The 18,323-nt window shown below is 36.0% G+C and overlaps 1 protein-coding gene across 2 annotated transcripts in view; it reads left to right on the top strand.

Moving 5' to 3' along the window:
* Positions 1-4,824: 4,824 nt before the first annotated feature.
* Positions 4,825-18,323, top strand: part of LOC128244132 (ecdysone-inducible protein E75-like) — a 28,932-nt gene continuing 15,433 nt past the window's right edge. Inside the window, exons 1-2 of one of the 2 annotated variants that reach the window (XM_052962150.1) lie at positions 4,825-4,962; positions 14,183-14,268. In XM_052962150.1, coding sequence (XP_052818110.1) covers positions 4,947-4,962; positions 14,183-14,268 — 102 coding nt within the window. In that variant the 5' untranslated portion in view covers positions 4,825-4,946. Of the gene's footprint in view, positions 4,963-5,979; positions 6,027-14,182; positions 14,269-18,323 lie in introns of those variants that run through there. The other variant, XM_052962157.1, reaches the window with a different exon arrangement.

The following is an 18,323-nucleotide window of genomic DNA, read 5'->3' as shown; positions in this document are numbered from 1 at the left end:
TGCGATGGATGGGTTAGTTCAAGTGACGGGGTGGTTTATAACGGCTATGGGAGGGATAGTAACGGCAATGGATATGTAAGTTCATGTGACTGGGTGGTTTATAGCGGCTATGGGAGGGATAGAAACGGCGATGGATGGGTTAGTTCAAGTGACGGGGTAGTTTATAACGGCTATGGGAGGGATAGTAACGGCGATAGATGGGTTAGTTCATGTGACGGGGTGGTTTATAGCGGCTATGGGAGGGATAGTAACGGCGATGGATATGTTAGTTCATGTGACTGGGTAGTTTATAACGGCTATGGGAGGGATAGTAACGACGATGGATGGGTTAGTCAAAGTGACCGGATGGTCAATGACGGCCATGTGAGGGGTAGTTACGGCGATGGATGGGTTAGTTCAAGTGACGGGGTGGTTTATAACGGCTATGGTAGGTATAGTCACGGCGATGGATGGGTTAGTTCAAGTGACGGGGTGGTTTATAACAGCTATGGGAGGGATAGTAAATGCGATGGATGGGTTAGTCAAAGGGACCGTATGGTTAATAACGGCTATGGGAGGGATAGTAACGGCGATGAATGGGTTAGTTTAAGTGACGGGGTGGTTTATAACGGCTATGGAAGGGATAGTAACGGCGATGGATGGGTTTGTTGAAGTGACGGGGTGGTTTATAACGGTTATGGGAGGTATAGTAACGGCGATGGATGTGTTAGTTCAAGTGACGGGGTGGTTTATAATGGCTATGGGAGGGATAATAAATGCGAAGGATCGGTTAGTCAAAGGGACCGGATGGTCAATAACGGCAATGGATGGGTTAGTTCAAGTGACGGGGTGGTTTGTAAAGGCTATGGGAGGGATACTAAATGCGATGGATGGGTCAGTTTAAGTGACTGGGTTGTTTATAACGGCTATGGGAGAGATAGTAACGACGATGGATGGTTTAGTTCAAGTGATGGTATGGGCAATGACGGGTTGGTTTATAACGGCTATGGGAGGGATAGTAAATGCGATGGATGGGTTAGTTCAAGTGACGGGGTAGTTTATGACGGCTTTGGGAGGGATAGTAACGTCGATGGATGGGTTAGTTCAAGTGACGGGGTGGTTTAAACGGCTTTTGGAGGAATAGCAACGGCGATGGATGGGTTAGTTAAAGTGAAGGGATGATTAATGACGGCTATGGAAGTGATAGTAAATGCGATGGATAGGTTAGTTCAAGTGACGGGGTGGTTTATAACGGCTATTGGAGGGATAGTAACGGCAATGGATGGATTAGTTCAAGGGACGGTGTGGTTAATGACGGCTCTTGAAGTCAAAGTAAATTCGATGGATTGGTTAGTCAAAGGGTCCGGATGGTCAATAACGGCTATGGGAGGGATAGTAACGGCGATGGATGGGTAAGTTCAAGTGACTGGGTGGTTTATAACGGCTTTGGGAGGGATAGTAACGGCGATGGATGGGTTAGTTCAAGTGACGGGGTGGTTTATAACAGCTATGGAAGGGATAGTAAATGCGATGGGTAGGTTAGTTCAAGTGACCGGATGATCAATAACGGCTATGGGAGGGATAGTAACGGCGATGGATGGGTTGGTTCAAGTGACGGGGTGGTTTATAATGGCAATGGGAGGGATAGTAACGGCGATGGATGGGTTAGTTCAAGTGACGGGATGATTAATAACGGCTATGGGAGGGATAGTAACAGCGATGGATGGGTTAGTCAAAGGGACTGGATGGTCAATGACGGCCATGTGAGGGATAGTAACGGCGATGGATGGGTTAGTTCAAGTGACGGGGTTGTTTATGAGGGCGTTAGGAGGGATAGTAACGGTGATGGATGGGTTAGTCAAAGGGACCGAATGGTCAATGACGGCTATGTAAGGGATAGTAACGGCGATGGATGGGTTAGTTCAAGTGACGGGATGATTAATAACGGCTATGGGAAGGATAGTAACGGCGATGGATGGGTTAGTTCAAGTGACGAGGTGGTTTATAGCGGCTATGGGAAGGATAGTAACGACGATGGATGGGTTAGTCAAAGGAACCGGATGGTCAATGACGGCCATGTGAGGGATAGTAACGGCGATTGATGGGTTAGTTCAAGTGACTGGCTGGTTTATGAGGGCTATGGGAGGGAGAGTAACGGCGATGGATGGGTTAGTCAAAGGATCGGATTGTCAATAACGGCTATGGGAGGGATAGTAACGTCGATGGATGGGTTAGTCAAATGGACGGGGTGGTTTATGACGGCCATGTGAGGGTCAGTTACGGCGATGGATGGGCTAGCTCAAGTGACGGAGTGGTTTATAACGGCTATTGGAGGGATAGTAACTGCGATAGATGAGTTAGTTCAAGTGACTGTGTGGTTTATAACGGCTATGGGAGGGATAGTGACGGCGATGAATGGGTTAGTTCAAGTGACGGGGTGTTTATGACGGTCATGTGAGGGGTAGTTACGGCGATGGATGGGTTAGTCAAACGGACCGGATGGTCAATAACGGCTATGAGAGGGATAGTTACGGCGATGGATGGTTTGTTCAAGTGACGGGGTGGTTTATAACGCTATGGGAGGGATAGTAACGACGATGGGTGGGTTAATTCAAGTGACGGGGTGGTTTATAACGGCTATGGGAGGGATAGTAACGGCGATTTATGGGTTAGTTCAAGTGACGGGGTGGTCAATGACGGCTATGGGAGGGATGGTAAATGCGATGGATGGGTTAGTTCAAGTAAAAGGGTGATTAATGACGACCATGTGAGGGGTAGTTACGGCGATATATGGGTGAGTTCAAGTGACGCGGTGGTCAATGACGGTTATGGGAGGGATTGTAAATGCGAGGGATAGGTTAGTTCAAGTGACGGGATGGTTAATGACGGCCATGTGAGGGGTAGTTACGGCGATGGATATGTTAGTCAACGTGACTGGATGCTCAATGAAAACTATTAGAGGGATAGTAAATGCGATGGATTGGTTAAATTAAGTGACGGGGTGGTTTCTGACGGCCATATGTGGGGTAGTTACGATGGTACGGTAGTCAACTTGACTGGTTGGTTAATGATGGCCATGTGAGGAACAGTAACAGTGTTGGGAGATAAATACACGCTATTGGAGCACATTTCATCAATTTAGAAGAGATCACTCATTCTTGATCTTTTTCTTTCTGTTTATTAACCCATGACAGAAAATTAAAGTATGGTTATGCCATATCAGACCATTGGCTTCTTTTACTCTCGATGAGTTTGAAAATGAATGGTTTGTTATTAAAAACATTTGCTGAACATGATTGATCTACTTGATCTACTTTCCATTCTTTGTGTTTTCACCACATTGTTTGTATTTCTACGCGGGATTGCAAAACGTGATCGAATTACATAAATACGTTCAACTATTTGTTTTTCTTATAAGAATCTTTTTAATGTAAATTTCTTATGTTCTTTAATTTTAAGTACACGAGTTGAACTTTCATCAGCTTTATGGTTTTGCGGGTCGTGAAACACTATAAATCTATGTCGCTGCTAAGGGTAGTAACGGTGACAAGAGAATTCATAACAGCGATGGCAGCAATTGTAACGGCGACGAGAAGATTGAAGGGGTTGTTACGGCGATGGTAAGGGTAGCAACGGTGACGAGAGGAATACCAACAAGGATGGGAGCGCTAGTTTCGGCGACGATGGGATCAGTTCATGGCGATGGGAGCGGTAGTGATGATGACAGGAGAAGTACTTTAGGCAATAAAAGGGATGACAACTACGACGGATGAGGTTATGTTAACGTCATCATCATCTCAGAGAGTACGTTTTGATATTTTCTTGTCTACGACCAAAAAACAAGAAACTGTGAGCGCTCTAATGGTGGCTATTTAGTTAAGTATGAATTAAGTAATATTTGCATTGAGTGTCTACGCAAAGTTTGGCATGAAAATGCGAACACATGTACTTTTTAAACTGGGTTAAGAATCGGGTTAAGAAAACCAGGTAGACCGAGGCAACAAAACATCGATCAAAAGCTTTTGAGTGCCGTTAAACCAAAACAATATAATGTTATTTCGTACATAAAAACTATATGATAGTTCAACTGAGAAAATAAGTTGTCTGTAAAAGAATTAAATAGAGTACATGAGTAAATAAATACACTAGACATCGACGTTACACTGTTGCCTTGAAAGAAATGCATTGCACATGTGTTCTTTTTGGGGTGAATTGCTCTCTCTCTCTCTCTCTCTCTCTCTCTCTCTCTCTCTCTCTCTCTCTCCCTTAATTTAACTCAAGAGACTTAATTGTTTGTTAATAAATAAAACACCAACATGGTACAATTTTCTTTCGCCAGGGTTTGCTATAGCACCTTAGAAAAGGCTTTGTCTGTAGCACCACCAAGTATATTCTGTCCCTATTTGAACTCCGGTCATAACTATGCTTCTCTTTAGAATCATGACCCGATTGTTTGTTTGTGTTTGTCTTTATCCGTAATGATCAGTTCTTCCTGCGGTCTATATTAATGGATTTTTAGAAACCCATAACAAATCACAACTAATATTGACAAAGAAGTAAACTGATATTGTTCAATCAATGATTAGGCTTTAATATATTACATTAAAAAAAGTTTATTTAAAAACGAAACAAGAGTACTTTAAATAGAGTCACCTTTATTAAATTAATGATCAACTGAAATTATATTTAAATCAGTTGATGTTTGATTTAAATTATATATAGTATTAACGCCAAGTTTAACTTCCTTAACGTACGCAAATGCATGTAGTGCAAATCCCAAATCCAATAAACTAAGTTCAAAAAATATGTATTTATCGACACGTTAATGTCAGACTGATACGGACTGTTATGCAGTTGTGCATTCATTGTAAAATGCGCGAAGTCTATACGTGCACATAACATGAACATTAATCTTATGAACTCATTTTAAGTTTCCTTCGAGTTTATTTGGCTTCTGCGGATTAACGATGTCAACTTTACATGGTAATTAATTAACTCATTTAATTAATTAGTTAATACTGTACCAACACTTTTAAATTCAAGTTAAACTTAAATGTTTATTTTATGTATAAATTGCCTTTTAAATATTTCCATAAAATTAAATTCGGAAACTTCTTCCTCAATTTAACTCTTAATATGGCTTTTGATGTTGGTTGTAAGGTTATTTTTTGTTCTGAATATCAAACCTTATTGTCCATATTAATTAATTTAATTAAGTGTAACCTATACTCAATAATGACAAATCTGTATAACAAACTGAACTTTAAAATTTTAACTTTAAATACACACATCGTTGCATGGGATAAACTACATTGATTGTATATGGATTTTTTGTATGTATGTATATTAATGTATGCACTGATGTTTTTTTTTCCAAATGAAATATCACGTGATAAATTAAATAAAGATACTTAATTCTTTGTCAATGTTAACACAACAATATTGTACAATTATATTTCGTATATAAAAACTGTTTGCTGTTTGACCTAAGGAAACGTGTTGTCTGCAGCAAAACCAAGAAGATATGATCCAATTTTGAGTTACGGCCCAAACTGTCCTATACTATGGGCACATGACTGATGGTCATGATTCATATTTCATACAGAATGTTAAAAATGATTTGCATTGAAAAATCAAACACATGTACGCATTTAACGGGGTAACAGTGATAGAACATGAAAGGAATTATGAAATTGATAACCTAGAGTATAGCAAATGGAGTTTCCTTCATTTAATTATTGATTAAGCTAGTTAAACCATATAAATAAATTGCAATTTTCAGATCGAAGTGTACTTTGCATGCACACAATGCATGAATTTCAGAGTCCCAATGTTAATAATTAACCTTAGCCTAAAAATAGGTCATAACTCCTTAACAGACACAATCGATGTTAGAGAGATATGGATGGTTATGCAAAGTTGAACAAGCTGTGCAGCTATTATATACCATTGCACATCTCTGTATGCACACGCTGCACGTATATATGATAATAAGTTTCGTTCGAGTTCATGTGGCTCATAAGGATTAACGATGTCGACTTCACATGGTAATTAAATAAAACATAAACTCAATTAGTTAATACTGTACCAATTTTAATATTAAGCTTCATAGAAAGCAATTTTCCCTATTTGCAATACATGAATTAATTGAAGTAACTGTACATACCAAATATGAATCTGTATTACAAAAATTTACGATTTAAAATTTAAGCTAGAATTTAGATAAACAAGGCATTGACATTGACAAGGCAATGTGTGTTCTTTATGAGTGGTTTGTGTATGTATTGTTATTGATATTTTCCGAAAAAAATAACACTTGAATAATTTAAGTTAGAAAATTAATTGTTTATCAATTATAACATACCAACACGGTACAATGCTCTTTCGTACAGTAATATACATGTTATTGACCATCGGATAACATGTATCTTAACACACGCCATATTCATGAATTAGAGACAATAATCTTAAAACGAAAGTCGGTTAAAACTACTTTACAGACACACTTAATGACATACTGTCTTGGCTTGTTTCACAGCTGTGCATATATTGTAAAATGATCCTTCTTCACTATATGCAATCCATGAATGTATGAATTCCTTTCGAGTTTATCTTGCTTTTATATAGCGCGTTATATAAATATTTTCCCTACTTAACATTGCCTTTTAAATAGTGTGCATACTATTAGATGTATATACACACACACATATATATACATATATATCTATATATATATATATATATATATATATATATATATATATATATATATATATATATATATATATATATATATATATATATATATATATATATATATATATATATTATTTTCTTATCTTTGTTTCCGTTCCTTACTTGGCTTTTAAAGCTACAGCCTCACAGATTGACAGTTTTTACATATTTATTTTTTTGGCTCAGAAGCAGCTGATTTTGGTATCAATGCCTTCAATTCATTCGTATCAGATAACCCTCAATGAAAAAGACCTCAATCTCTTTCGAAAGAGCCGAACATTCTATTTAATCTTAAAGCGTAAGTAACGCATTGGCCATAAAACATCAATTTTTGAATGTAAATATGAAAAAATCTGCGATTTGATCCGACACCAGACGCAAATATTGTATCACTGGTTTCAAGACATTTACGCAAAACTTGGCTCATTCCAAGACAAACAGTTTAAAAGGTTGTCAAGATTATCAATCTGTGAGAGTGCAGCTTTAATATTGACCATACGATTTAATACTTGTTTCCCGCTATTGATCCCCTTTGGGCAATATAAATTAAAATAATTCAGTTCCCCCCATTCTCGACAAACATCAATCTGAATTACGCAACTTAACGTTTAAAAATTCAGCTAGATTTAAAACACACACACGCGCGCGCACGCACGCACGCACGCACGCACGCACACACACACAGTATTGATTATACACTGTTTTATTTGACCTTTGATGTGAGTTGTGATAATGTATACTTGTTTCCCGGTATTGAACCCCTTTTGGCAATATTAATTAAATAAGCTTTCCCAATACTTAACAAACATGAATCTGTATAACAACACTATAAATTTAAGTTATTTTAAATACTCGAGGCATTGACTTTAACCTGCTGCCAGCTGGGGATAGCTGCAGTGAACGTGTGTTTTCTTTGAGTAATTTGTTGTATGTACATGTATATGATTGTATTAATGTATGTATTGATATATTCTCGAAGAAAATAAAACGTGATTAATTAAATTAAGAGACATAATTGTTTGTGTATAATGACACATGAACATGAGTATAATTTTTTTTCGTATTACTAGTTTGCTATTTGAAATTAAAATACGTGTCGATGCACCATGAGCAAGGTCCAAATGTTGTGAAGATACAGATGTACTGCTTGACACAGTCGTCCTCAGCCGAGTGCCCATCTGTCAATGGATTTCTCCCCTTATCTCGGTAACCCTCTAGATGGCAGGGCCGGGAGTGGTTATCAGTCACAACTTCGTCTAAGTTGGTTTCCAAGTTTGTTCACTGCGAAGCCAGAGGCAATTGGACAATCTCTCTGCAGCTCTCCCAAGAGCGTGGACGACGGTCTTTCTGACTCATCCCTTAATGTTTACGGCTCCGAGCATTTTACACACTGACTGATGGAAAACCTCTACACCCAAAGTCCACTGGTAAGATCCATGTCATCCAAACCCCCTCTCTCTCTACATGTGATTCCCAAGACTTGGTAATTCTCTTCCTTGAACACGAATACCTCCTCACTTCTCTCTTCCAACGGTTCTGTAAACACCAATTTAATCAGCCTTGGAGACCTGGACCAGATAACTTTGTCTGGCCTAAGGGGGTATGGGCCACTTCCTCCGGAAAAATCAGTCTCTACACCAGGTCTACCAACATTGTCCAGTTTGGAGATTCTTGCAAGAGGCCCCAACACGTTGTTGGGCGCTGTCTGATCCAAAGGTTTCTCCTCTCATTTTCTAGGGTTTTGTATTTTATCTTTAAACCTAGTCGTGGCGCCATGTTTACCGCCCTTACGCTAAGGCTGTTGGACAAGACAATAGTATATGCCGCAGCAATCCTATGTCCTTACAAAGCGAGCAGGTAGGTTTTTCTGAAAACCTCCACTGCTTCAATTTGGTTGGAGTATGTAGTATGTCATACATGAATCGGAGGGGGAAACTCAGTTGAAGTGGCTCATATCTCCACAGCTCCTGCCTTGTGAACTTTCTTTCAAGTAAGTTCTATTTCGTCCAATCCCCCTGGGGTCCGAGTTGTACCGCCTTTGCTGACCGTGCTTCCTTTTATGCTCACCGATTTTCTCCCAGAACCATGATTCTCTTCTCGGCGTTATCAGAGTTCTCTCAGCGCTGCTTCTGACTGATCCTCAAACATTCGTTATCCTTGTTTGTAGCGCCTACAATGTCTTAGTTTTTGTGACTGCTTTGGGCCGGTCTTACAGCCTGGCTCATTGACCATTGCCTTCACAAATTAATTTCTATGCCTGTCCCATTTATCTTTACATCGCTAGAATCTCTGAGTGTTAGTAACGAATGTGTTTTAGCGACTTTGCACTCGACGAGGGAGCTGCTTGGAATATGTACTTTTGATGACTTGCAATAGTGTTCAATATTGGTAAATGATGGCGGAGGTCCAGCCACCTCTTCAGATGCTTGCTTATTGACTGCTCCAACTTTGTTATGCTGATAGGGATTTCGTTGACCATTAATGGCCAAATGAGTCTAGGCAAGGGACCACGAGGATCCATCTCGCCTCAAATGGGCTTCTGTGGTGACCGTCATGCCATCGGTGAATCTTCTCTGGTCTAAATATCTCCTTTCCTAGGGCATAGGTAAGTAAAGGTAGTGCTCGCAACTTCTTCTCAACTGCTCATGTCAGTGCCAAAAGCAGGGTAAGGTTTAAGTCCTCGTTGAATCGTACCCAGCTCATGTCATTCATGCCTCTTCTTATATGATTTTTTTTCTTTCCTTGGCTTGGCGTTCTTTCGCCTTACTACAAATATTTGCCGGGTATGGCGATGTGCGCCACACCTCAGGGAAGGCAAAACGTCGGTGCATTTCTTTTGTTGATTGACCATTTTTGCTGCTCTGGGATGTGGTTATCCACAATATTGGAGATACTTCCTTAGTATAGATATGTCTGAAGATTGGTGAGTCATCTTCATTTTCTTGGCCATCATCTTCCTTCTCCTCATGAACAGTACCCTGTGTACTGCCCTGAAAACCAAATGAGAAATCTACCGCCTGTGATACACCCGACCTAGAACCGCCTTCAGCCAGTTAAAATACAGGAGCTGAGAAACCTTCAGTACTGTTGTTAGACACCCGACCAGATATCTCTTCCGTCTACCCTGTGTGTTGCTGATGTTTCTCACGTGCCTTATAGCCGCTCTTTATCTGATGGATCTAAGATCGCATCGTCACACCACGGATGTGGTTCATCCAGTCAAAGTTCGTTGTTCCCGCCTGTTTCTCGTCATTGAATACATCCTCTTGGGCCCTTCATCCTCCCTGGTGGTATCTTTTATTCTGTACTGTTGTGTTGTGTATATATTTGTCCAAATTGTAGTCACATACCCAAACTGTGCTTTCTCCGGAAACATGACTAAAACGACCGTGTTTGATGTTACATGTATATTCGGGATGTTAGGAATGCTTTGCATGAAAAATCGAACACATGTACGCGTTAAATTTGCTTCAAGCATATGCAACTGCACGAATAACAAAATAAATGCAGACATATTCAATTTCAGTGTGTGCAGCTGTGCATTTATTTTAATGGGATCGCATTTCTTTACAATTTCTATATGAATTCATTTTGAGTTTGCTGCGAGAGTTCTTGTCTTTTCAGGATTAACGATGTTGAATGCACATAGTAACTAATAATTAGTTAATGCTGTACCGACGGAAACTTCTAGCTTAGAATGAAAACTTAATTAATTATCTTAGTTAACATTGCCTTTTAAAGAGTTTGCAGCTTAAAAAATAGATATAAAATGTGTTTTTTTTTCTTACTTTATGTTTAATTGAATAATATAAAAGTATTTATATGATGAATATCAATACATGATGTTACAACTATAGAATTATTGGTATATATGAATGGGATAAATAAGAATATTATTATAATTTTTATTCTCTCATATAGTATTTTCTTTCATTATTGTTACTATTTGTATATGGTCAAAGTATGAAACAAACCCGCCCAACGAATTAAAAATTGAAAGTTTGCAGAGAAAAAAGTGCATAATAAAGTTATATGTGGTTTTAAACGTGATGTTAAAATAAATAAAATAAAAAACAACAAAAATGAATAAACACTTATTGGTCATATATGTTACTTAAGTATAATTAAAAAGCATTTGTTCATGAAATAGACAAAGTTGAATGTACAAGTTTCCCCGTGAAAGCTTTGAATTTTTACACTAAATAACATTGAATGGAGTTTTCCTATTACCTGTGTCATCATTATAATACATGTACACATTGTTAATCAAATCAAACCTTATTTATTCATATCAAATAAAATATTATTTAATATCATCCATCCATCCATTCCTACATTCATACATCGATCGATCAATTATTCATTCATTTTTAGCTAATTCATTTATTATAGTTAAGAAACAAAGCCTAAATGGATTTAATTAGTACTGAGAAAAATGTCTAAATACTCTCAATTTAAAAATGAGAAAGTTTGCCGTATTTTATTTTCTTTAGTGTTGAGAAAGTTAGCCTTATTGTATTCATTTTAGTGAATTACAACTTTGTGAAAAGGCGGGAAACTAATTCCACTAAGTGCTGGGGAATGCCTAAATGTACATTTTTCAAGGATCAGAACATTAGCCTAAATGAATCATATGTCGTGCTGAGAAAATTAGCTTAATTGAATTTCATTTAATGATGAAAATGTAAACATTAATGTATTTCATTTAATGATGTATAATTTAGCCTGAATGTATTTCATTTAATAGAGAGAACGTTAGTCTTTGGGCCGAATTCAGAACATCCACTCTTATTTACGCACCAACCATATTCACGTTAGGGACACTCATGTGAAGATCTGAGTTGGACAAGGGGAGCGACACTCAAGAGATCCGTTCGTATTCACAGGAATCAATAAGAGCCGAATTCAGAACAGCCAATCTCATTTACACTCCAATCACATGAACGTAAGGAACACGCAAGTGATCCGTTCGAATTTCACACTCCATTTATCATGTGACCAATGCATGTATGTATCAGGATTATATCGGATTATCTGTTTGATTATGGGGTGTTTACAGGATACAATGTAAACATATGTTTATTTGAGATTTGTGAACCTTATTGTTGGAAATGGCGACAAACAAACGACAATATTATTCTGAAACTGAATTTAGCATTTTAAAGGAATTGGTTAATAAAAGATAAACATTTTGGAATGTTCAAAACCTGATGCGACATGCATTTAAATGCATGTTTTGTTGTTGTTGTTTTTTAAGCATGTAGCACGTGATTTAAATATTTATAAAATGAAATATGTTTAAATAGAATAAGCGATCATCTTATTATGGGGAAATTACACTATGGAGTGAAAAACAACTCAAGAGATGTAGGGAAAATTGGATGATAATAATAAAAAAATAACGATAAACTACTACTACTACTGCTGCTGCTGCTGCTGCTGCTATTGCTACTGCTACTGCTGCTGCTGCTGCTACTGCTACTGCTACTGCTACTGCTACTGCTACTACTACTACTACTACTACTACTTCTGCTACTGCTTCTGCTAATAATAATAAAAATAAAATAAAAATAAAATAAAATAAAAATAAAATAAAAATAAAATAATAAAAATAAAATAATAATAATAATAATAATAATAATAATAATAATAATAATAATAATAATAATAATAATAATAACAATAATGATAATGATAATTAGAATAATATAATAACAAAAATAATAATATTTAATATCCCGGTCTCAATGATATTGTCTGGGATTGAGGATTTCCCTTATTTGTTCCAAATATCTGATATATTCCATCTTTTCTACTTGCCATGAACATTTAACACTCATACTCATTCAATTCGTATTCACAACCAATCCTCTAAGTCCTCATGTCCCACTCACGTAAAACACTTGAGTCTCACTCACACCTGTGAATACAGATCTACCTTTCACTTTTCACTCATGTGATTATGGTGGATCAACTCATTAAGTGTGAGTAAGAGTGGTTGTTCTGAATTCGGCCCTTTATGTATTTCATCATTAGGCTTAGTTATTACTTTATAGGCTGTAGGCCTGCAAATTTTGATTTCCATAAATCTGAATCTGAATCTTCCATCGGCAGATCGATATAACACTTTTAACATTTGACGAATGAATGCGCGCACGGGCGAATTAACCCCAGCGCTGTTGAATGTGCGGTCAAGGGCTCCTTTAAAGCCTCTTAGCGTAAGATATCAAACCGAAACGTTTTAAATGAAATTATTATACTTCATTTTATCCTTTCATCAGTTATTGCAATTCTTTCATAAGTATAGAATGTTTAATATACCCTCAAATTGGCTCCAACTTGACATATTTTTATTAAACCATTTATTTGGTTAGGTACATACTAACAACCTTTAATCATTGCAAAATGAATGTTATATATTTTTTTTTACATTTAAAATCAAAGCGCTCAAAGCGTTGACAGACATTAAGCCTGCTTCGATTTCGGCCTGCTACTTGAGTATAGTCATGAAACGCTGAATGGAATGGAAAGTGTGTGAAGATTTCTCAGTTTGATTCAGTAATTACAGCCCAGAGAGTATTGAGCATGTTGCATATGCATATTTATAAACCAGTTATACAAATCTGTTATTTTTCTGCATGACTGAAAAAGATTGAGATCATTATTATGACGCATCAGTACATACAGGGAATAAAAAGTATGCGGCTGATTCGATCCAGAGCAATTTTGCGCAAGGATCCTGTCATTGTAAAAAATGCCTTAAAAGTGTGCATTAGCAAGTGCAATGCATTTTGTTGAACGCATTGGGTTTAACGAGCATACCCTGGTAGTAAAATAAACAGGACTCAGTCAAGTTTGAAGTGTAGTGTAGATTTTACTTTAAATTGCCTTAATGCTTTATCCGTGCCAGTGCATTGTTTACGAAACCAAAGTTCCAGATAAGGTTACATATGCAATCGAGTATTACTCCATACTTTTGTAATTAACTGGTATTCCACATATCGAATGAGTATTTTAAGTGACTGATAACTCAATTGTTTTGATTAAATTGAATATCAGCATAAAAACTGATTTTCCGAAGGAATTCATGAGCATACATGTACTCTCTTTTGATGTTTATGTTAAAGTGTTTTACAATAACGATACCCTACTCATGAAACTTAGCAGACCGAAAGCCTTTCCACGCTATAATTTCATTTAGTAAATTGCAAAAACATAAGCCTCCATGTGTTTCATTGAATGTTGTAAAAGCTAGTCATAGTGTATCCTTTCTAGTGCATTGCAAGATTGTTAAAACAGGAAGAAACATCGGTTATATTTAGAATTTTTAAACAAACATCAAATATTTTAACTTCATGAATGTCAGTAAATTACTAAACACGAATTTTGATCAAAGGATATTTGCAATTCAACTAAAATATTCGTTGATATTTAATCAAAGAGCATAAATATAATTATTGTTTTATAGGTGCTGATGGCTTCCACATATGCCGTGTTTGCGGTGACAAGAGCTCGGGTCTGCATTATGGGGTTCTATGTTGTGAAGGTTGTAAGGTATGATATTCCAAAAGTTGAGTTTTTGCGTCTTGTTTTCGAGCGAAAATTGAACAATAATGTTTTACTTTTGAGTTTATTGATCATATTTTCATGTAACATTTTGTAGGGTATGGTGTTGTTCTGTTAGTATTATTATGTCAGTGTTTACAAGAAATCGTAAGTCGTACTGTTATGTAATGTTTTGGTAGACATAAACCATAGGTTCATAGGTTGTGTTGTCATATGATATTTCGGTAGACATAATTCAGATGTTGTATGGTCTGTTATTATTTGAAATTTTGGTAGATGTGTACTAATTGTTGTATGACCTTGTTGTTTGTGTTATTTTGGTAGACATATACCAAATGTTGTATGTTCTATTATTTTTAAAATTAGTTGTCACTTATTTATTTTGGCTCGATTGTTGTGAAAGCTTATAGCTTATAAAATAAATCTCGACAAAAACAGTACAGTGTCCTCTTAGAGAGGTCATGTTGTGATCGGATAGATCTTGGATGACAGGGTGTTAATGTTGTGCATCTTCGGCGATCCTATAATCACTACTTTATATACAACTTATAATAAATGCTGCAGAGTGTTATAGTGCACTGAGAGTATCCGACGATGTGTGTGTACAGGATGACGAACTAAGTTATAACACTTGTTGCTAAGTACTGTTTTTTCAAATCGAAGTTTTAAAGAAACAATTTTTTTTCATACTGTTCGAATCGATTACAAACATACGAAACCAAAGCAGTTGCCAAAATGAATTGGTATATTTGATGGCATATAAACACACTCACTCAACAGTCTAAGTTTTTGATTACTGCAATATATAATTTAATGCAACGGAAATACCAATAACATAGATTAAATTCACATTGGTTTCTTTTCAGTTACTTCTACTAGCAACTAACATGTGTCACCCTTTCCTCTTCTAAAGCCCTGTAAAACAGGAAAACTCGAATATCGAGATTTATTTTTTTACACGATTATTGTATACATCAGTTATATATGTATGTTTAACATGTATATTTGAGAAAATAACATTAAAACCACAATGTATAGATGTACGTTAAATATTTATAAAGCTTTTAACGAGTCATATTAAACACGTAATACCGGCGTCGTAATAGTAAAGTAAAAACAATATAGCCGCAAAGAGTTGCAATAATAAAAAAAACAACAATGGTATTAGCATGATCGAGTAACATAAGCAATACATAAGGTCAGACTGATTAGAGCATTTGCGAGATGCAGACATAGATAGCAGACGTACAGAATCATGCAACAGGACAAATTGACCTTATAGTTCATTTGAAACATATCAGAGACAAAGCATGAGAATAAAATGGTACCTTAATTAGAACGTTCGCATTCATTTAAACAAGACAAATATTCACATAGTATTACAGACAAATATATATACTATATATATACTATAAGCTATATATACTTATTTATTGTAATATATTTAATTTGTTTTTGGGAATTACTACATGTCGTATTCTGTGTTGTTCTTTACTATTTAGTTGGGATTTAATAAGGTTCCATTGTTCGTAAATTGTGTTGTTATCTTTCTGTAGAAATAGTCTATTAGGCCACACCAAATTGATAACTTGTTCATCGGATTTTTTCCAAAAAATAATGGGACGAACGAGCGAAATAATAATAAAAATATTTGTTTTGCATTTAGCAAAAAAGATGAGCAAGCGAAGAGAGAACAAATAATTATAGTCATTTAACTCACTTTGCTCACATTTTATTCACTAAACAATGACATTGTAAACAGTACAAGGATAACATCCAGTGAAAGAATGATAACACTAAAAGATAATTCTATACAAATATTAGTTTTGAGATCAAACAAATGCTATTTGAGATCAAGCAAATGTATTTCTTTAAATTATTTCATAAATGAGAGAACCCAAACCACAGTTTTCCAGTTTTTTTAAACCTTTTTGAATTTAGTTTTTTCAAAATACCCTACGCATGGCTAAGTTAAAGCCTGGACACAAGCGCCAGTGGTCACAGCCACCTGCCTGCCCAATGGCATATCCAAATCTATTAACTAGGTTTTCCACTTTTCCTTAGGAAAACTTGGTTAAAAATAATTCTGTATTAAAATACATTATCGTATCTCATGCCATGGAAATGACTAGACAAGGTGACTTGAAAAATAACTCACAAAATGAATATAGTCATTTGCAATCAAATATAAACTACAGCTATCACTCTTGCTTTGACTACACGATTGGCATTGGTAGCCATCTAAGTTTGAAGAAAAGAATTTACAAAAAACCTGCACCGTATTGTAAACCATTTCAGCTGAAAATATGTCACAGAAAATTCCAGCCAGCGCCAGACTGATTTTAGTCTTTCTCAGAATTTAACGCCTATCTTTTTTAAACTTGCAGATTTTCCTTATTTTTTTTAGATATCTTGTTCAAATATAGGACAAGTAATAGAAAACATAAACATGTATACAAAAGACACTTTTACTTCTGTTGTACTGCAAATACTGATTGTGTCAATTTTCATATATAGCAAAACAATATTTCAAGAAAATACAAGAATATGCAATATTTTTTTCACAGACAAAAACCAATCAGCATAAATATTTAACACTTGAATGATTTCCATATATAGTTTAAATATACACATGAACCTTTTCCAATCACACAGTCTGACACCTTTTTTATCGTTTTTGACTAATATTTACAAAATATACACAATCCGGCTTGTTTGATGTTTTTGTGTGAATGGTAAAACTCATGGGATTGCATGAAGCACACATGAATGACAGTCAGATTAATTTTCAGCGTCATCCTACTGTCCACGAACATTGACTCATTGGCGACCAAGGCCTCCACCCCGAGCACGCCCTCGTTGTCTTATGGGGACAGGAATTTCATGATCCGCTGCGTCGGAGGAATTTGAAATTTTAATAAGCAATATTATACATATATGTTCTTTGTTGTATAATGTTGTATGCATTACTGAAACAGTTTGATGATAACACAAGAAAGGTGGTGCTCGTTTCTTGGCCAAACTTTCGATATTTTTCTACTAATGTACATGCATTGCATATGAATTAAATAAACACTATACTCTGATCTGTAGCAAAATAAAAACAAATATGCATAAATCATGAAATGTATATTTTTGAAGAAAACAAATAATACAAAACATACATCATATTTGCTATATTAACAGCAAAACAACAAAGACGTTAAAATACAAACCTGAAGTTTTACCTGGACAGGTGTAGTAGGTATAGATGACCGATTGGAAACTGTCTTTTCACTGTAACGGTCATCCGAATTCCCGTCAAACATGTCCTAACCAAATTCACTGTCATTCACGATAAAATTCAGCAACTCTTGCCCAGTATATATACGTTTACTTTTAGCGGGAGCCAAATTAAAACAAAAACATTTGTCCAAAATTTAATCAAACTTTAAATGGTAGTAGAATTGTAATTGTTGAAATGTTGACGTAATTTTTGAAGAATCAGGAAGTATTTTAGTCTCGGTCATCTAGACGCTTGTATCTGGTTCTATATCGTTCATAGACTCTAATTAGAGCGGCTGCATGATTGAGCCGGTGCATTGATAATTGTTACGATCGAAAAATGCGATAAGGGAATAGGCTACATTCTACTAAATAAATTAGAGCTTGTAAAAAAATCACTATTTTTTTTTAGATGGTGCGGGCGCAAGTGATAAAAAAAATAAAAATTTTTTTTTGCTTTTCTGAAGAAATAGGTGCGGGAAATCCGATGAACAAGTTATTAATTTGGTGTGGCCTTATAGGTTTTCTAAAGTTTGTCTTTTGTGTTGTTTTGTTATAATTAATTAGTTCATAATTTCATAATATGATGTTGTATAGTAGTAATGTGAAAGGATTTGCTATGAAAACTCATGTGAAAAACTACAGAAACAAGCTCAGTAGCAAAAAGTTTAAACATAAACCCAGTTAAATGGCACTGGGTAAACGCCAAAGACATAGAACACAAAAACAAAAAATCACAAACAAGGAACATGGAAGAACAGCACAAAACTCCACAAACA

The sequence above is a fragment of the Mya arenaria genome, chromosome 2, assembly GCF_026914265.1.
Source record: "Mya arenaria isolate MELC-2E11 chromosome 2, ASM2691426v1".
NCBI classification, from domain to species: Eukaryota; Metazoa; Mollusca; class Bivalvia; order Myida; family Myidae; genus Mya; species Mya arenaria.
This window is presented reverse-complemented; position numbering and strand designations above follow the sequence as displayed.